Raw genomic sequence first — 18,541 nt, forward strand, 5'->3', positions numbered from 1 at the left:
GTTTTCGATGCAAAAAAAGTGCCATGACTTTTACAGCGACGCTTGTATAACACCATCAATTGACAAAACCAATGTTTTTTATAATATAGATAACTTTATGAAGATTAGTCTTTTATATTTTTCTAAATTTCCTTTTCAGCGGACTGTTTCCTTCCGGCGCATGAGAAAGCGAACAGGCGTCTCCCACAGAATAATTATCAAAACAGTAGTACTGAGCAACACGACATAGTGTTTGAAACAGGACGTAGCGTTCGGCTAACGTGAAACTCACGCTTTGTGATGAAAGCAGCCACGAGGAACATTTCACGTATTAGTGTGTCGCTGTGGGAAATGAGAGGAGACAGAGGCCGGCCAGAATCCATTCCTCGTTAAACATCGTGACAAAACAGCTAAACAGTGGTCTTTTTGTCACCACTTGGTGTAATTTGCTGCAGATGTTATCTACTGCGCTGACTTCCGCGCGGGTCATTTGTAACAGATTCATATCTGAGAGAAACAGGAGGACGGTCCATGACGGCGCACAAAGCAGTGCGCTAATGAGGGCCGGACAACAGAAAGCGATGTCGGCGCTCGGATAGTCGCGGCTGGCCACATAAAGCCCCGGGTCGCAGCTGTATCGCCGATACAGACACAGCGGCCCTGCACTCTGCCCAGATGGCGAACCTGCTTCCGCTGCCGCTGCCGCTGCTGCTCCCAGCGTTGCTGCTGCTGATGGTGTCCCCAAGTCGGCTGGTGGCGGCCATCTCCAGCGTCAAACCTATCGTACGTATAGACAAGTATGATGAATCAAAATATCTTCTTTTTCTTTTTTTTTCTTTTATTTCAGAATTGAGCCGGCCGGTGAGATCGAGCAGTTCTAGGTGCTTCAGTCTGGAACCGCGTGACCGCTACGGTGGCAGGTTCGAATCCTGCCTCGGGCAGGGATGTGTGTGATGTCCTTAGGTTAGTTAGGTTTAAGTAGTTCTAAGTTCTAGGGGACTGATGACCTCAGATGTTAAGTCCCATAGTGCTCAGAGCCATTTGAACCATTTTCAGAATTGACATTTATCTGCACACTATCACAGCCAGTTCATTCATATCGGTATTTTATCCATCTCTGATTCTGCAAATTGCGCACTACTGTTGTCTTTTCCTTTCTTTTTAATTACTAGCTGAGAAACCCGGCACTGTCCGGGTATCCATTTTGGCAGTATTGTATTAGAAACGGAAACAAAAAATTAACTGTGTTCTAGTGAAGTATAAAAAAAATCATTTTACCTTTTTTCGAGGAAACGTCACTGAAATAATGAAATAGTCGTACAAAGAAATATGCATAACGCACAAATGTACATAATTATAGAATCCAAATTAGGAAACATGATCCCAGTCGGTTTCAGTGCGCTGGGCGCAGCCGCTTCGCGTACCTAAAATGCTATTTTCTAAGTGTCTCCGTGGCAACGCCTCTTCAAAGCTCTATAGACGGCTATCGTTCTCGCCTAAATTCAATTGCGCTTCGCAGATGGAAGTGTTGCCAGGTCTCAGAGATTTTCTTAAGGTGACTCGACTACAGGTGTGTCTTAGTAGTAAAGAATAAATATATTAAAGCTTCATGCATGATAAGCCGGTTTTTAAATTGTTTTTATGAGATAATATGTGTCGTGCAGTGATACTTTGGTGTAGGTACATTCGGCGAAATAGAATGTGAATAGAGTCAGTAGGAATGGAATAATAAATTTAAACGTCGTGGCTCTTTTTCGTGAATCTCAGTATTTATGACGTCATATTTCTGATCTATGTATAATACAATAAGATAATTTTCTAGGTACATTCAACGGCGTATGTAGATCCTGTCTGCAAAATGTATTGCGAATAGAGTTACTGGGAAAGAAGCAATAAATTTAAATGTCATGCATGATGGGGCAGTTTTCACACGTCTCATTGTTTATGACGTCGCATCTCGTGAACTAGGGTAGGTGATTTTTAAAGTCAAAGCGAAAATGGTTCAAATGGCTCTGAGCATTATGGTACTTAACATCTGAGATCATGTCCCCTAGAACTTAGAACTACTTAAACCTAACAAACCTATGGATATCACACACATCCATGCTCGAGGCAGGATTCGAACCTGCGACCATATAAAGTGAAAGAGATTGTGTACCAAGTTTGTTTGGAATCGGCTCAGTGGGTTACGAGGGTATGTGGATCACACACACACACACACACACGCACACACACACACAAAACACACACGCAAGTATACAGACATCCAATCTTTTTATCTATGGATTTCTACATATTTACAGTGATGATATACATGGAGTTCGTCTATAGTGAAGACATACACACAAATATGGTAACAGAGTAAAAGCATGTAAGATGCTATCAAACGTTCCCACAATATAGTACTTAAGTTTATTACAGCCACATAGCTGAGCTGTCAGCGTGGCTGACTTCCATGCAGAGGACATGGTTTAGATTCCCAGTAATGCTAGGGATTTTTTCTTGGTTGGAGAAGGAGGTGCACGCAGCTTTGTGAGGTCAGTTGAGCGGTGTGGTGACCCTACGCCTCTGCATACCGCATTCCGTGACACTACTGGCAGAGAATGACACGACGGTCGTTCGGAAACCAATGGGCCGCCCAGGGCCTGTGGACAGAGTTTACGTTCCTTAAATTTCTTTTTTTGGTTGGCCTTCACTCTTATGGCGTGGTATGATGCGATCTGGTACGACATTCTTTACTGTGTAACCCTCTTCATCTTAGAATAGCATTTACATTCAACGAGTTCAGTTACTTATTGGATATATTCCAATTTCTGTGTTTCCCTGCAAATCTTACTCTCTTTAACTCCCTCTGACAATATTAGAGATACTCTCTGATGTCCCATCATCCTGTCCTTGTCAGTATTTTCTACACACTCGTTTCCTTGCCGGTTCTGAGGGGAACGTCATTTCCTGTTAGTTGTAATATATCAGCTAGATGGTACATTCAATCTGCCACCCAGGCACAATAGCCATTTGTCTCCAGAGGTGGCGACCTGTGCAGTTAGGGATCGAGAAAAGCTGCATGGCGCACCCGAGCAGGTAGCGGACCGGTCGTCGACCCACACGTATGTTATTAGAAGATGTCTGTTGATTTAATGGACCCTTTGAAAGCAGAGGGGACTAAGGGACGCGTTCACAGGACTCGGGACATAAACACTTAACGGGTAAATCCACCAAGCAAGAATATGCCTTCTAGAAATAACGTTGTTGACGTTTGTATGTGGTGTTGCGGTGCTACAGTTAAGAAGGATGTTGCATTATAATTTGATTACCCATAAGAAGAGCATGAGCTGGCGTGTCCCATACATGTTCATGCCTGGGTAGATATATCTGCAGGAAGCTGTTGGGGAGATGTCCTGGTTTGGGAGATTTCATTTTGAGATTTGAAAAGGAGTTACCTTTCGGTGAGATTTCAATGGATGACGCTAGAGTTGTAAGGATTTCGATGATGGGCTTCACGAGAGTTTGCTTCTGATAGTCACTGTACTAACACTGGACATCCAGCTCTGAAACATTCATGTCGCCCAGATATGGTGCGAGCTGACTCAAAGGTGAATGCAGCTGCACCAACAGCCCAGCCATCGCTTGACAAACGAATGGTTTGCGCTGCAGATGTCCGCCTGCCAGTTTCTTTTGTCTCTTAGTCGCCACTACTTAAAATAATAAGGAATAAAATAATAAAAGCCTTAGCAACGACATTGAGGATTTTATCTGATTAATAATTTGATTAATAATGGACGTATTTCACTACTAACAGTGACGTTTAAAGTATTTACAGCCGTGATCCATAGCACTTTTGTTTCCCAATATTAATTTTTGTGATAATCTAATTGGATTCTCATGGATGGTGTTCTTAATCCCTTTATTTAGTTTTCAAATTTCCGACTAATGTGCAAATAAAATTAAATTATAATTGTTGAATGCCACTACAAAATTCAGTCAGACTACAAACTTCACAAAATTTTCAACTTTCTTTTATTGTACAACGATTCAAACACTTCGATTAGCTTCTTTTACGGTTTTTCCACAGTTCGTGACTGACTTCCACACAATACTGTATTCAAGCCATACATTCTCAGAAATTCTGTCCTCAAATTAAGGCGATATTTGATACTAATATATTTCTTTTAACCAGAAAAGCCTTTTTCCCTGTGGTAGTGTCCTTTTCATGTCATTCTTGCTTCGTCCATGATGTGTAATTTTGCTTCCAAGGTACTAGAATTCCTTCACTTCATCTACTTATTGGTCCATAATTTTTACGTTAAATTTAGCAGTGCTCCCACTTGAGCTAACCCTCATTACATTCGTATTTCTACAGTTTAATTGCAGTTCATATTCTATACACGTTAAACTGTTTATTTAATTACAACCGTTCTCACTTCCACTGAGGATAGCAGTGCCATCAGCAAACCTGATTATAGTATCGTTTCACCTTTAACCTCGGATTTCCGTTATTGCTTCTTCGAAATATAGGCTAAATGGTAGGGGTGAAGCACTACATCCCTGTCATACACCTTCGGCCTTTGGCCTCCCGTTCGTATTATTGTCTCATTCTCACTGTGTATATAATATATTATTCCCCTATACCCTACACTCAGTTTTCTGTGAATTTCTAACGTTTGCACCATTTTGCGTTGCCGAATGCATTTTCTGGATGGATAAAAATCTTCATTTTTCTTGAGTCTTGTTTGTATTGTTACGTGCAACATCAGAACTGCCTGTCTGGTGACTTTTATCTTTCCTACATCTACATCTACATCTACATCTACATTGATACTCCGCAAGCCACCCAACGGTGTGTGGCGGAGGGCACTTTACGTGCCACTGTCATTACCTCCCTTCCCTATTCCAGTCGCGTATGGTTCGCGGGAAGAACGACTGTCTGAAAGCCTCCGTGCGCGCTCTAATCTCTCTAATTTTACATTCGTGATCTCCTCGGGAGGTATAAGTAGGGGGAAGCAATATATTCGATACCTCATCCAGAAACGCACCCTCTCGAAACCTGGCGAGCAAGTTACACCGCGATGCAGAGTGCCTATCTTGCAGAGTCTGCCACTTGAGTTTATTAAACATCTCCGTAACGCTATCACGGTTACCAAATAACCCGGTAACGAAACGCGCCGCTCTTCTTTGGATCTTCTCTATCTCTTCCGTCAACCCGACCTGGTACGGATCCCACACTGATGAGCAATACTCAAGTATAGGTCGAACGAGTGTTTTGTAAGCCACCTCCTTTGTTGATGGACTACATTTTCTAAGCACTCTCCCAATGAATCTCAACCTGGTACCCGCCTTACCAACAATTAATTTTATATGATCATTCCACTTCAAATCATTCCGCACGCATACTCCCAGATATTTTACAGACGTAACTGCTACCAGTGTTTGTTCCGCTATCATATAATCATACAATAAAGGATCCTTCTTTCTATGTATTCGCAATACATTACATTTGTCTATGTTAAGGGTCAGTTGCCACTCCCTGCACCAAGTGCCTATCCGCTGCAGATCTTCCTGCATTTCGCTACAATTTTCTAATGCTGCAACTTCTCTGTATACTACAGCATCATCCGCGAATAGCCGCATGGAACTTCCGACACTATCTACTAGGTCATTTATATATATTGTGAAAAGCAATGGTCCCATAACACTCCCCTGTGGCACGCCAGAGGTTACTTTAACGTCTGTAGACGTCTCTCCATTGATAACAACATGCTGTGTTCTGTTTGCTAAAAACTCTTCAATCCAGCCACACAGCTGGTCTGATATTCCGTAGGCTCTTACTTTGTTTATCAGGCGACAGTGCGGAACTGTATCGAACGCCTTCCGGAAGTCAAGAAAAATAGCATCTACCTGGGAGCCTGTATCTAATATTTTCTGGGTCTCACGAACAAATAAGGCGAGTTGGGTCTCACACGATCGCTGTTTCCGGAATCCATGTTGATTCCTACATAGTAGATTCTGGGTTTCCAGAAATGACATGATACGCGAGCAAAAAACATGTTCTAAAATTCTACAAGAGATCGACGTAAGAGATATAGGTCTATAGTTTTGCGCATCTGCTCGACGACCCTTCTTGAAGACTGGGACTATCTGTGCTCTTTTCCAATCATTTGGAACCCTCCGTTCCTCTAGAGACTTGCGGTACACGGCTGTTAGAAGGGGGGCAAGTTCTTTCGCGTACTCTGTGTAGAATCGAATTGGAATCCCGTCAGGTCCAGTGGACTTTCCTCTATTGAGTGATTCCAGTTGCTTTTCTATTCCTTGGACACTTATTTCGATGTCAGCCATTTTTTCGTTTGTGCGAGGATTTAGAGAAGGAACTGCAGTGCGGTCTTCCTCTGTGAAACAGCTTTGGAAAAAGGTGTTTAGTATTTCAGCTTTACGCGTGTCATCCTCTGTTTCAATGCCATCATCATCCCGTAGTGTCTGCATATGCTGTTTCGAGCCACTTACTGATTTAACGTAAGACCAGAACTTCCTAGGATTTTGTGTCAAGTCGGTACATAGAATTTTACTTTCGAATTCAATGAACGCTTCACGCATAGCCCTCCTTACGCTAACTTTGACATCGTTTAGCTTCTGTTTGTCTGAGAGGTTTTGGCTGCGTTTAAACTTGGAGTGGAGCTCTCTTTGCTTTCGCAGTAGTTTCCTAACTTTGTTGTTGTACCACGGTGGGTTTTTCCCGTCCCTCACAGTTTTACTCGGCACGTACCTGTCTAAAACGCATTTTACGATTGCCTTGAACTTTTTCCATAAACACTCAACATTGTCAGTGTCGGAACAGAAATTTTCGTTTTGATCTGTTAGGTAGTCTGAAATCTGCCTTCTATTACTCTTGCTAAACAGATAACCTTCCTCCCTTTTTTTATATTCCTATTAACTTCCATATTCAGGGATGCTGCAACGGCCTTATGATCACTGATTCCCTGTTCTGTACATACAGAGTCGAAAAGTTCGGGTCTGTTTGATACCAGTAGGTCCAAGATGTTATCTCCACGAGTCGGTTCTCTGTTTAATTGCTCGAGGTAATTTTCGGATAGTGCACTCAGTATAATGTCACTCGATGCTCTGTCCCTACCACCCGTCCTAAACATCTGAGTGTCCTAGTGGTTCAAACGGCTCTGAGCACTATGGGACTTAACATCTGTGGTCATCAGTCCCCTAGAACGTAGAACTACTTAAACCTAACTAACCTAAGGGCATCACACACATCCATGCCCGAGGCAGGATTCGAACCTGCGACCATAGCGGTCGCTCGGCTCCAGACTGAGCGCCTAGAACCGCGAGACCACCGCGGCCGGCTCTTTCCTAGTGCGTAATTGATTGTCTTCTGACATATTCCCGTTTCATGTCACATTGTGTGGTATATTATCATTGTGAGTAATTTGGATGCGTATTTCTCGCATTTATTTTCACTTTCTATTTTCAAGATTGTGTGAACGATATTTTTCCGAATGTCTGACGATATGTCTCAAGTGTCATACATTATTCTGCAGCATCATATTTGAAGTAATGCCCCTGACAGTGAATGCACTAATCCCAACGTTTCTAGCACTTCCGAAATTCATATAGGAAGTATTTCTTTGGTAAGCTATTTAGTACCATATAGTGTATCAAGTTGCACCTATGTTCTTGGGGTAGCGTCTTTGATTGATAATCAAAACGCCCTCGGTCCCGAGTTCGAATTACAACGGCTTAAATTTTTATTAATAATAAGCATTGGAGGCCGAAGACTTCCAGCATAAGAAGTCCCCTCATTCTGCCAATGGCCTTGTCAAAGAGAGCAGAGGAGCGGACAGAGGTTCAGGGCACTCTCTTGTCCTTGGGGTGGGAAACTGCCCATAAAGGCGGAAGAATTAGCAATGATCAACGGCATAAGGATTCAGAAGACAATGGAAACCATTGCACTGAAGATACATAATGTGTATCCACAGGACATGTTGCCTGAAAATCTCTCCATTTGCAAATAATTCCGGAATAGTCCGCTATACGGATCTCCGATGTGGAACAGCGAAAGGGGCGGTGACCATGAAAGCAAGATTGAATAACCAACGAAAAGATAACATTCTAGGAGTCGGGGCGTGGAATGTCAGAAGCGTGAGCGTAGTAGGGAAGCTAGAAAATCTGAAAAAGCAGATGCAAATGTTCAGTAGTAGGGGTCAGTGAGGTGAAATGGAAAGAAGACAAGGATTTCTGGTCAGATGAGTACAGGGTAATATCAACAGCAGGAGTGGGAATCATTATTAATAGGAAGATGGGATAAAGAATGTGTTACTATGAACAGTTCAGTGGTAGGGCTGTTCTCATCGGAATCGAATGCAAACCTACACCGACAACATAGTTCAGATATACATGCCGACGTCGCAAGCTGAAGATGAGGAGATAGGGAAAGTATACGATGAAAGAGTAGTACAGTACACAAATGGAGATCGAAATCTAATACTCATGGGAGACTTGAATGCAGTTGTAGGAGAAGAAGCAGAAGAAGAAGTTACAGAAGAATACCGGCTCAGGACAAGGAACGAGAAAGAGGAGAAAGGCTAACTGAGTTCTGTAATAAATTTCAATTGTAGTAGCAAATACTCTGTTCAAGAATCACAAGAGGAGTGGGTATACTTGGAAGTGAGCGAGTGATACGGGAAAATTTCAGGTAGATTTCATCATAGCCAGACAGAAACTGGAAATCAGATACTGGGCTGTAAGTTGTACCCAGGAGCAGATATACAGTCAGATAATTATGTAGTAGTGATGGAGAGGAGTAGACTTAAATTTAAGAGATTAGTCAGAAAAATCAATACGAAAAGAAGTGGGATACAGAAGTATCAAAGAATAAAGATATATGCTCGATCTTCTCTAAAGCTACAGATACAGCAATAAGAAATAGCTCAGCAGACAGTACAGTTGAACAGTAGTGACATTTCTAAAAAGAGCAATCACTGAAGTTAGAAAGAAAATTATAGGTACAAAGAAGGTAGCTGTGAAGAAACCTTGCATAACAGAAGAAATACTTCAGGTGATCGATGAAAGAAGGAAGTACAAAAACGTTCAGGGAAAATCAGTAACACAGAAATAAAAGTTTCTCAGGAATAAAAATAAATAGGAAGTGCAAGGAGGCTAAGACGAAATTGCTGCATGAAAAATTTGAAGAAATCAAGAAAGAAATGGTTGTCGGAGAGACTGACACAGTGTGTAGGAACAACATTCGGTAAAATTAAAAGCAAGGGTGGTAACATTAAGAGTGTAACGGCAATTCCACTGCTAAATGCAGAGGAGAGAGCGAGTAGGTGGAAAGAGTATACTGAAGGCCTCTTTGAGGGGGAAGATTTGTCTGATGTAACAGAAGAAGAAACAGGAGTCGATTTGGAGGAGAGAGTGGATCAAGTATTAGAACCATAATTCAAAAGAGCTTTGGAGGACTGAAGATTAAATAAGATAGAAGGTGTTGTGGGTTGGTAGGATACAAGGATACAAGAGGAAGCCGAAAGGCACGCGTTTTAGCTCACGCAGGCTGGCGTAAGGTCTGGAACAGGACAAGGAAATTAGAATTTAGAAAAAAAAACGGACGTAGCTGGCGGAATGTTTTACTTTAATTCATAAATGGTGAACGTCGCTCTTGGCTTTACATTATTCACAATATCAATAGCAACTGGTAAGGCACCTTCCTAGGTCATAGCAAATGACGTAGCTGAAGGCTATGCTAACTATCGTCTCGGCAAATGAGAGCGTATTTTGTCAGTGAACCATCGCTAGCAAAGTCGGTTGTACAACTGGGGCGAATGCTAGGAAGTCTCTCTAGACCTGCCGTGTGGCGGCGCTCGGTCTGCAATCACTCATAGTGGCGACACGCGGGTCAGACGTATACTACCGGACCGCGGCCGATTTAATAGCTACCACCTAGCAAGTGTGGTGTCTGGCGGTGACACCACAGAAGGGATAGATGATGTTCCATCAGAATTTCCAATATTCTGTTGGTGTGTAGAATGTATGAGTCTGGCGACATACCATCTGACTTTCAGAGAAATGTCAAACAAAAAATTCGGAAGACTGAAAGAACGGGCAAGTGCGAGAATTATCGCACAATCAACTTAACAGATCATGCATCCAAATTACCTACAAAAATAATATACAGAAAAATGGAAAAGAAAAGTGAGGATGTGTTAGATGACTATCAGTTTGGCTTTAGGAAAGATAAAGGCACCAGAGGAGCAATCCACTTGTTGCGGTTAATAATGGAGAGCACTCCGTATTCAGGCCACAAGTAGCCCATCGGGACCATCCGACCGCCGTATCATCCTCAGCTGAGGATGCGGATAGGTAGCTCCTCAATTGGCATCACGAAGCTGAGTGCAGCCCGAAAAATGGCAACAGGGCATGGCAGCCCGGATGGCCACCCATCCCAGTGCCGGCCACACCCGACAGCACTTAAATTCGGTGATCTGATGGGAACCGGTGTATCCACTGTGGCAAGGCCGTTGCCCTTGATAATTGAAGCAACACAAAAAAAATAGTATTCATTGATCTGGAAAAAAGGGTTCGAGAATGTAAAATGATGCAAAACGTCCGGAATTCTGAACAAAATAGGGGTAAGGTACAGGGAGAGGCGGATAATATACAATATACACAAGAGCCAAGAGGGAATAATAAGAATGGACGACCAAGAACAAAGTGCTCGAATTAAAAAGGGCGTAAGACGGGGATGTAGTCTTTCTCCTGTACTGCTCGGTCTGTACATCGAAGATTCAATTAAAGAAAGGTTCAGGAGTGGAATTATAATTCAAGGTGAAAGGATATCAATGATACGATTAGTTGATGACATTGCTATCCTGAGTGAAAGTGAAGAACAATTACATGATCTGCTGAATAGAACGAACAATCTAATGGGTACAGAACACAGAGAGAGAGTAAGTCGAAGAAAGGTGAAAGTAATTAGAAGTAGCAGAAATGGGAACTGCAACAAACTTAACGTCAGGATTGATGGTCACGCAGTAGATGATTTTAAGTAGTCTATCTAGGCAGCTAAATAACCGATGACGGAAGGAGCAAGGAGGACATCAAAAGCACACCAGCATTGGCAATAAGGGCATTCCTGGCCGAGAGAAATCTATTATTATTAAACATAGTCCTTAATTTGGGGAAGAAATTTCTGAGAATGTGCGTTTGGAGCACAGCGTTGTACGGTAGTGAAACATGGACTGTGGAAAAACCGGAACAGGAGAGAATCGAAGCATTTGAGATGTAGTGCTACAGGCGAATGTTGAAGCTTAGTGGACTGATAAGGTAAGGAATGAGGATGTTCTGTCCGAAATCGGAGAGGAAATGAATATGTGGAAAACACTGACATGGAGAAGTGACTCGATGGCAGGACATCTGTTAAAACATCAGGGAATGACTTCCACGTTATTAGAGGGAGCTGTAGAGATCGAAAACTGTTGTGGAAAGCAGAGATTGGAATACATTCAACAAATAACTGAAAACGTAGGTAGCTACTCTGAGATGAAGAGGTTTTGATCTTGATCTTGGAGAAGGGGGAGAATTCACATGGGACCAAGTCTTGTAATAATAATTGTAATTATGTTTTTAATAAAAAAATTACGAATAATGTTGCGCGTATATGCCGTCGTACATTGTCTTGGTGAAGTATATAAAATATCGTTTATCACATCTGTGAAAGTATTTTCTCCTCGTGTCCTCCGTCAAACGCCTTAAACCGTAGCAGTACAGCTGTTTACATCTGACCACATGCAAGTCTTGATATTTTTGTCTTATTTGTATTGTCAAAAACAACATCAGAACTGCCTCTGTGGTAGCATTTAACTTCCCTAACGCAAATTGATTGTCACGAAATGTCGAGTGCCATCGACAGTGGATATCAAACCGATTCCTTATTTTTATATTTTCAGAATGCATTTAACACTGTAGCTCACAAGTGGCTTGTAATCAAATGACCTGCTTGTGGAATATCGTCTCAGTTACGCAATTGGATTCATGATTTCCTGTCAAAGATTTCACAGTTCTTAGCAACTGACGGAAGGTCATCGAATAAAACAGAAATGATTTCCGGCATTCCCCAAGGTTGTGTAATAGGGCCTCTGCTGTTCCTTATCTACAGGGTGATTAAAATTAAACTTTCAAACCGCTGTAGAAATAGCACCACTGGTCAGAATGACGTCAAACTGCAACGGAATATTATAGGAGAAGGGAGAAAACTTATGACAGAAGAAAAGTAAATAGTTACAAAATTTAGCAATAGATGGTGCTGTAAGCATCATAATTTAACATTGGTCGACTAAAAATGACAAATGAATCATACAACAATGCCTGTGGTGTACGTTTGACGTTAAACAAAATGTACTATTCACTTTGCATGGGGGTAAAGGTGTGATGCTGTTAGTTACGTAAGCCCATCCACCACGGCAAGATAAAATCACATCGGATGGGAAAAATCTGTTTTAATTATCCCGAGGTCATAAACTGCATGCAAAGCATCAATCACATCACAACGGATTTTAATTGTCCCAAGGCCAAAAACCGCATAAAACCATCAATCAAAATCGAAACGGATTATTAATTTCCGTGTGACTGATGCAAAATATATTCAATATGCTGTCCACCGTTTTCAGCAACAAGTTGAAATCGAGAAAATGCATGTTCCTTAACTGATCGAAGTGTTTCCGGGGTCACGTTCAGAATGTGTTACGCAATGCGTGCCTTCAGTGCAGCTAAGTTTGCTATCGGAACACTGAACACAACATCTTTCAGATAGCCCCATAGCCAGAAGTCACATGGATTAAGATCATGGGATCGGGACGGCCAGGCTGTAAGGAAATGGCGGATGATAATTCTAGTATTTCCGAATGGTGCTTCAGCAGATGCTTAACTGGATTTGCAATGTGCGGAGGTGCGCCATCTAGCATAAAAATGATCCCATCCACACATCCACGCTGTTGGAGAGCTGAAATGACATGGTAGCGCAAATGACACTCATAGCGCTTACCAGTGACGGTACAGGTAACAGGACCGGAATCACCTGTCTCTTCGAAGAAATATGGCCCTGTGATAAATGATGCCGTTAACCCGCACCACACAGTGACCATTTCAGGATGAAGTGGTGGGTTTTCCGTTGCCCATATCCGACAATTCTGTGTATTGACATATCCTGTTAGATTGAAGTGGGCTTCGTCTGTCCACAAAATCTTCCACGGCCAGTCACTGTCCACTTTCATGCGAGCAAGAAACTCTAAAGCAAAGGTTCAACAGGAAGCAAGTCTTGTACATGCGTAATTTTGAATGGATATCAAAGAAGAATGTTTCGTAGGATTTTACGTACCGTGCTCCTGGGTATGTCCAATGTTTGGGCAATTCTCCGTCTACTAAACGCCGGCCGTGGTGGCCGTGCGGTTCTAGGCGCTACAGTTTGGAACTGCAGGACCGCTACGGTCGCAGGTTCGAATCCTGCCTCGGGCATGGATGTGTGTGATGTCCTTAGGTTAGTTAGGTTTAAGTAGTTCTAAGTTCTAGGGGACTGATGACCTTAGAAGTTAAGTCCCATAGTGCTCAGAGCCATTTGAACCGTGGCACTACACGTTCGCACACCACCACTCGTCTCCTCCTGCATTGCTACGGCCATTGCTTCTACTGACGTGGAATCAATTCGTTTCCTCCCTCTACGAGCTTGCACACCAAAAGAACCCGTCTTTTCGAATTTCCGACTCATTTTCTCCAGACTCACGGCAGCCATCGGACCAACGCCTTTTTTTAAACTCTTCAGTGTTTGGAGCTTCCGCAGAGCGACGTGTTCACAGTCATCGTTCTTGTAATGCAGCTTTACAAGCAGAGCGCGATCCTGCATTGAGACAGTCATGTCGAACGTCACAGCCGTGAAAGGAGGAAAAGCCGTGTGCCTGGCGTATTTATACCAACTCCAATGGATCGTGTGCATGGAAGGTGTTTTTATTTACGTATTCTGACACGCAGAGCACCATCCATTGATCGATTTTCACTCTATTTTTTTCTTCGGCCGTACAGTTTCCCCCGTCTCCGATAATGTTCCGTTGCAATTTGACGTTATTCTGACCAGTGGTGTTATTTGTACAGCGTTTTGAAAGTTTAACTTTAATTATAATCACCCTGTATGTTGACGATTTTATTAGACAATCGGAGCGCTGTCTTAAGTTGTTTGCAGCTTCTGCTGTCTTTTACGTCTAGCAGAGTTATCAGAAGATCAAATGAGTTGCAAAAAGATTTAGAAAAGATGTCTATATGGTGCGCAAATTAGCAATTGACCCTCAGAATGACATGTGTAAGGTCATTTATATGAGTGCTATAAGGAATCCGATAAACTTCGCCTACACGATAAATCAATCGGATCTAAAAGACGCTAATTCAACTAAATACCTAGGAATTACAATTAAGAACATCTTAAATGGGGAAGAACCCATAGAAAATGTTTAGGAAAGATGAAACAAAGACTGATTTTTATTGGCAGAACACTTAGGTGATGCGACAGATCTACTAAACAGACTTGCTACACTACGTTTATTCGTCCTATGTTGGAGTACTACTGCGCTGTATGGGATTCTTACCAGGCGGGATTAACGTAATACATCGAGAAAGTTCAGAGAAGTGCAGTACGTTTTGTATTATCGAGAAATAGAGGAGAGAGTGCCACAGACATGATACAGAATTTGAGGTGGACGTCGGTAAAAAAAAGGCGTTTCTCGTTGCGGTGGGATCTTCTTTCTTCCAGTCGCCAACCTTCACCGAATGCCAAAATATTTTGTTGTAGCCGACCTAAGTAGGGAGAAACGATCATAATAATAAAATAAGGGAAATCAGAGCTCGCACAGAAAGACATAGCTGTTCGTTTTTTTCCGTGAATGTCCGAGGGTGGAATAAAAAAGAATTATTGTGAAGATGGTTCGATGAACCCTCTGCCAGGCATTTGAGTGTGATTGGCAGAGAATCCTTGTAGATGTAGATGTAGATGTAGACAAGAAGGGACAAAATCTTTACGAACAATCCCGTCATTGTAAATGAATAGATTAATAAGGACTTAATGTTACTCTTGTATAGCTTCTTCTGGCCGAGGTGAAAATGGATTCTTCCATTGTAACGATTGCTGCTTGGTTTCACTGTCGTAGCCGTAGTACCCCCTTTCGTCAACAGTTACTACCTTTGAAAGAACGTTTATATTGCCTTGTATCGTTTATTTAAGTTATCTACAGGCTTCCAAGTGATGTGGCTTCTGGTCATCTTGTATTAGTCTTAGCACATCTTCACTGCAATCCCTTTCATGTTAAAATGCACCATAACTCATCACCAATGCAGTGCAGACATCTTGGACCCTCTGTCTGCGATCTAGTACAATCAGATGACTCACTTTCTAAATATTTTCTGGTTTGATACCATTTGACTACCGGCCGGAACGGCCACCATCGTCAGTCGGGGTTCGACCGTTTTCGAAAATACACTACTGGAAATGGAAAAAAGAACACATTGACACCGGTGTGTCAGACCCACCATACTTGCTCCGGACACTGCGAGAGGGCTGTACAAGCAGTGATCACACGCACGGCACAGCGGACACACCAGGAACCGCGGTGTTGGCCGTCGAATGGCGCTAGCTGCGCAGCATTTGTGCACCGCCGCCGTCAGTGTCAGCCAGTTTGCCGTGGCATACGGAGCTCCATCGCAGTCTTTAACACTGGTAGCATGCCGCGACAGCGTGGACGTGAACCGTATGTGCAGTTGACGGACTTTGAGCGAGGGGGTATAGTGGGCATGCGGGAGGCCGGGTGGACGTACCGCCGAATTGCTCAACACGTGGGGCGTGAGGTCTCCACAGTACATCGATGTTGTCGCCAGTGGTCGGCGGAAGGTGCACGTGCCCGTCGACCTGGGACCGGACCGCAGCGACGCACAGATGCACGCCAAGACCGTAGGATCCTACGCAGTGCCGTAGGGGACCGCACCGCCACTTCCCAGCAAATTAGGGACACTGTTGCTCCTGGGGTATCGGCGAGGACCATTCGCAACCGTCTCCATGAAGCTGGGCTACGGTCCCGCACACCGTTAGGCCGTCTTCCGCTCACGCCCCAACATCGTGCAGCCCGCCTCCAGTGGTGTCGCGACAGGCGTGAATGGAGGGACGAATGGAGACGTGTCGTCTTCAGCGATGAGAGTCGCTTCTGCCTTGGTGCCAATGACGGTCGTATGCGTGTTTGGCGCCGTGCAGGTGAGCGCCACAATCAGGACTGCATACGACCGAGGCACACAGGGCCAACACCCGGCATTATGGTGTGGGGAGCGATCTCCTACACTGGCCGTACACCACTGGTGATCGTCGAGGGGACACTGAATAGTGCACGGTACATCCAAACCGTCATCGAACCCATCGTTCTACCATTCCTAGACCGGCAAGGGAACTTGCTGTTCCAACAGGACAATGCACGTCCGCATGTATCCCGTGCCACCCAACGTGCTCTAGAAGGTGTAAGTCAACTACCTTGGCCAGCAATATCTCCGGATCTGTCCCCCAATTGAGCATGTTTGGAACTGGATGAAGCGTCGTCTCACGCGGTCTGCACGTCCAGCACGAACGCTGGTCCAACTGAGGCGCCAGGTGGAAATGGCATGGCAAGCCGTTCCACAGGACTACATCCAGCATCTCTACGATCGTCTCCATGGGAGAATAGCAGCCTGCATTGCTGCGAAAGGTGGATATACACTGTACTAGTGCCGACATTGTGCATGCTCTGTTGCCTGTGTCTATGTGCCTGTGGTTCTGTCAGTGTGATCATGTGATGTATCTGACCCCAGGAATGTGTCAATAAAGTTTCCCCTTCCTGGGACAATGAATTCACGGTGTTCTTATTTCAATTTCCAGGAGTGTATTATAACAGTCATCCCAGTCGTAAGTCTTTATAAGACGTAGTGTGTCGTCTTCACAAGCTTTTTGAAGATTTTATGCAGCGGTTTTCCCACGTGTAAATCGAAACTTTATATTAACACTCTACTTTTTCATATCAGCTGTTGCAAAAACGCAAATCATGGAAACTCTGCCGTTGAAACATGCTCACCAACAGCTAACCAAATCACTCAGCTCGTAACGACTTACCACACTGCCGTATGGAGAGACGCCTAACGGTATTTCACTGAACCCGTAAACATTTTGGAGCAACATACAAATTTCGGGGTTTTTTGGATACCACTTCGAAATAACACCCACGTCCAAAGGCTGGAAGGGTAGTTAAACAAGTGGCCCTCATTTAACAATTCACCACATTGGTCGGCAAGGGGAGAAGAATTGTTGGCGTAAAGTTCCTTGTTCCAGGTATCTCGGACCGTCTCTTAAAGTGATGGCATATGGCACTGTTGACGGTGGTCCGTCCGCTGCATGAAACGTTAAGTTCGGCAGTCCCCTAGATGCTATTCGACAGGAGTACACTACGTGCTGCCACCGGTTTCCATCCTCTTACTACTCACTTCATCGTGTAACATAAACATAAAACTACACGATGCACTTACCCATTATACTCACCTAAACTCTACAACTACACATACGACACATCCGTCACACGTCCGCAAGGAAAGAGGCCGATGTGTGGTGAGCAACATCAAGCTTTCCGACGGGCGGCGGTAACCACCCAGTGGGATATCCCAACCAATAATGCCATACGACGTTTGCTTTTACGTTATTTTTGATATTGTCTTTCGAAACTGTAAGTGTGAATAATAAAATATTCTAAGAAAAAGAACAGTTACTGGCGAGAGAAACACAACTAATACCTCAGCAGCGATAAACCACTATCCACATGCGACTACGATGCAATTTGAACGTGCATGCGTTCTGCGAATAGTACAACCCAGCGCATTTCAACCGTTCTAGGCTCGATTAATAGCTTTATGCCAATGGCTTTTAAAATAGTTACAACTATCCGAATAGTGTTTACGAAAACTGCAAACTGTTGCAGCCGTTTTATGAAAGATTTTGTTTACGTACGAAGCATCGTTAAGAAACAATTGTTATATCAGTTGAAAATCCACAGAACTAGAGTCGTACCGCTTATTAATTTTGAACACACCAGTGTGGAACCCATGTTCCCCATAAAATGGGTCAGATGCCGCATCAAGTTGTAAGTGGTCTTTCAAAGTGATGCCCTCAACGTTTTGGCACAGACTTATGTGACACCGAGCGAGGTGGCGCAGTGGTTAGCACACTGGACTCGTATTCGGGAGGACGACGGTTCAATCCCGCGTCCGGCCATCCTGATTTAGGTTATCCGTGATTTCCCTAAATCGCTCCAGGTAAATGCCGGGATGATTCCTTTGAAAGGGCACGGCCGACTTCCTTCCCCGTCCTTCCCTAATCCGATGAGACCGATGACCCCGCTGTTTAGTCTCTTCCCCCAAACAACCCAACCCCAACTTATTTGATGAATTGGGATTTTTGAGATGTTGATTTGATACGAAATATCGCGATTTTCATTAATTTATGTCTACGTGACAGTGATCTGTT

At 43.6% G+C, this 18,541-nt stretch overlaps 1 protein-coding gene across 1 annotated transcript in view; it reads left to right on the forward strand.

Moving 5' to 3' along the window:
* Nucleotides 1-633: 633 nt before the first annotated feature.
* The window catches only part of LOC124613914, a 35,376-nt gene continuing 17,468 nt past the window's right edge, over nucleotides 634-18,541 (forward strand). Inside the window, exon 1 of the mRNA XM_047142661.1 lies at nucleotides 634-762. Within this exon, the coding sequence (XP_046998617.1) occupies nucleotides 655-762 (108 nt within the window). The 5' untranslated portion in view covers nucleotides 634-654. The remainder of the gene's footprint in view (nucleotides 763-18,541) is intronic.

Source organism: Schistocerca americana, chromosome 4 (genome assembly GCF_021461395.2).
Source record: "Schistocerca americana isolate TAMUIC-IGC-003095 chromosome 4, iqSchAmer2.1, whole genome shotgun sequence".
In the NCBI taxonomy this organism is placed as follows: domain Eukaryota; kingdom Metazoa; phylum Arthropoda; class Insecta; order Orthoptera; family Acrididae; genus Schistocerca; species Schistocerca americana.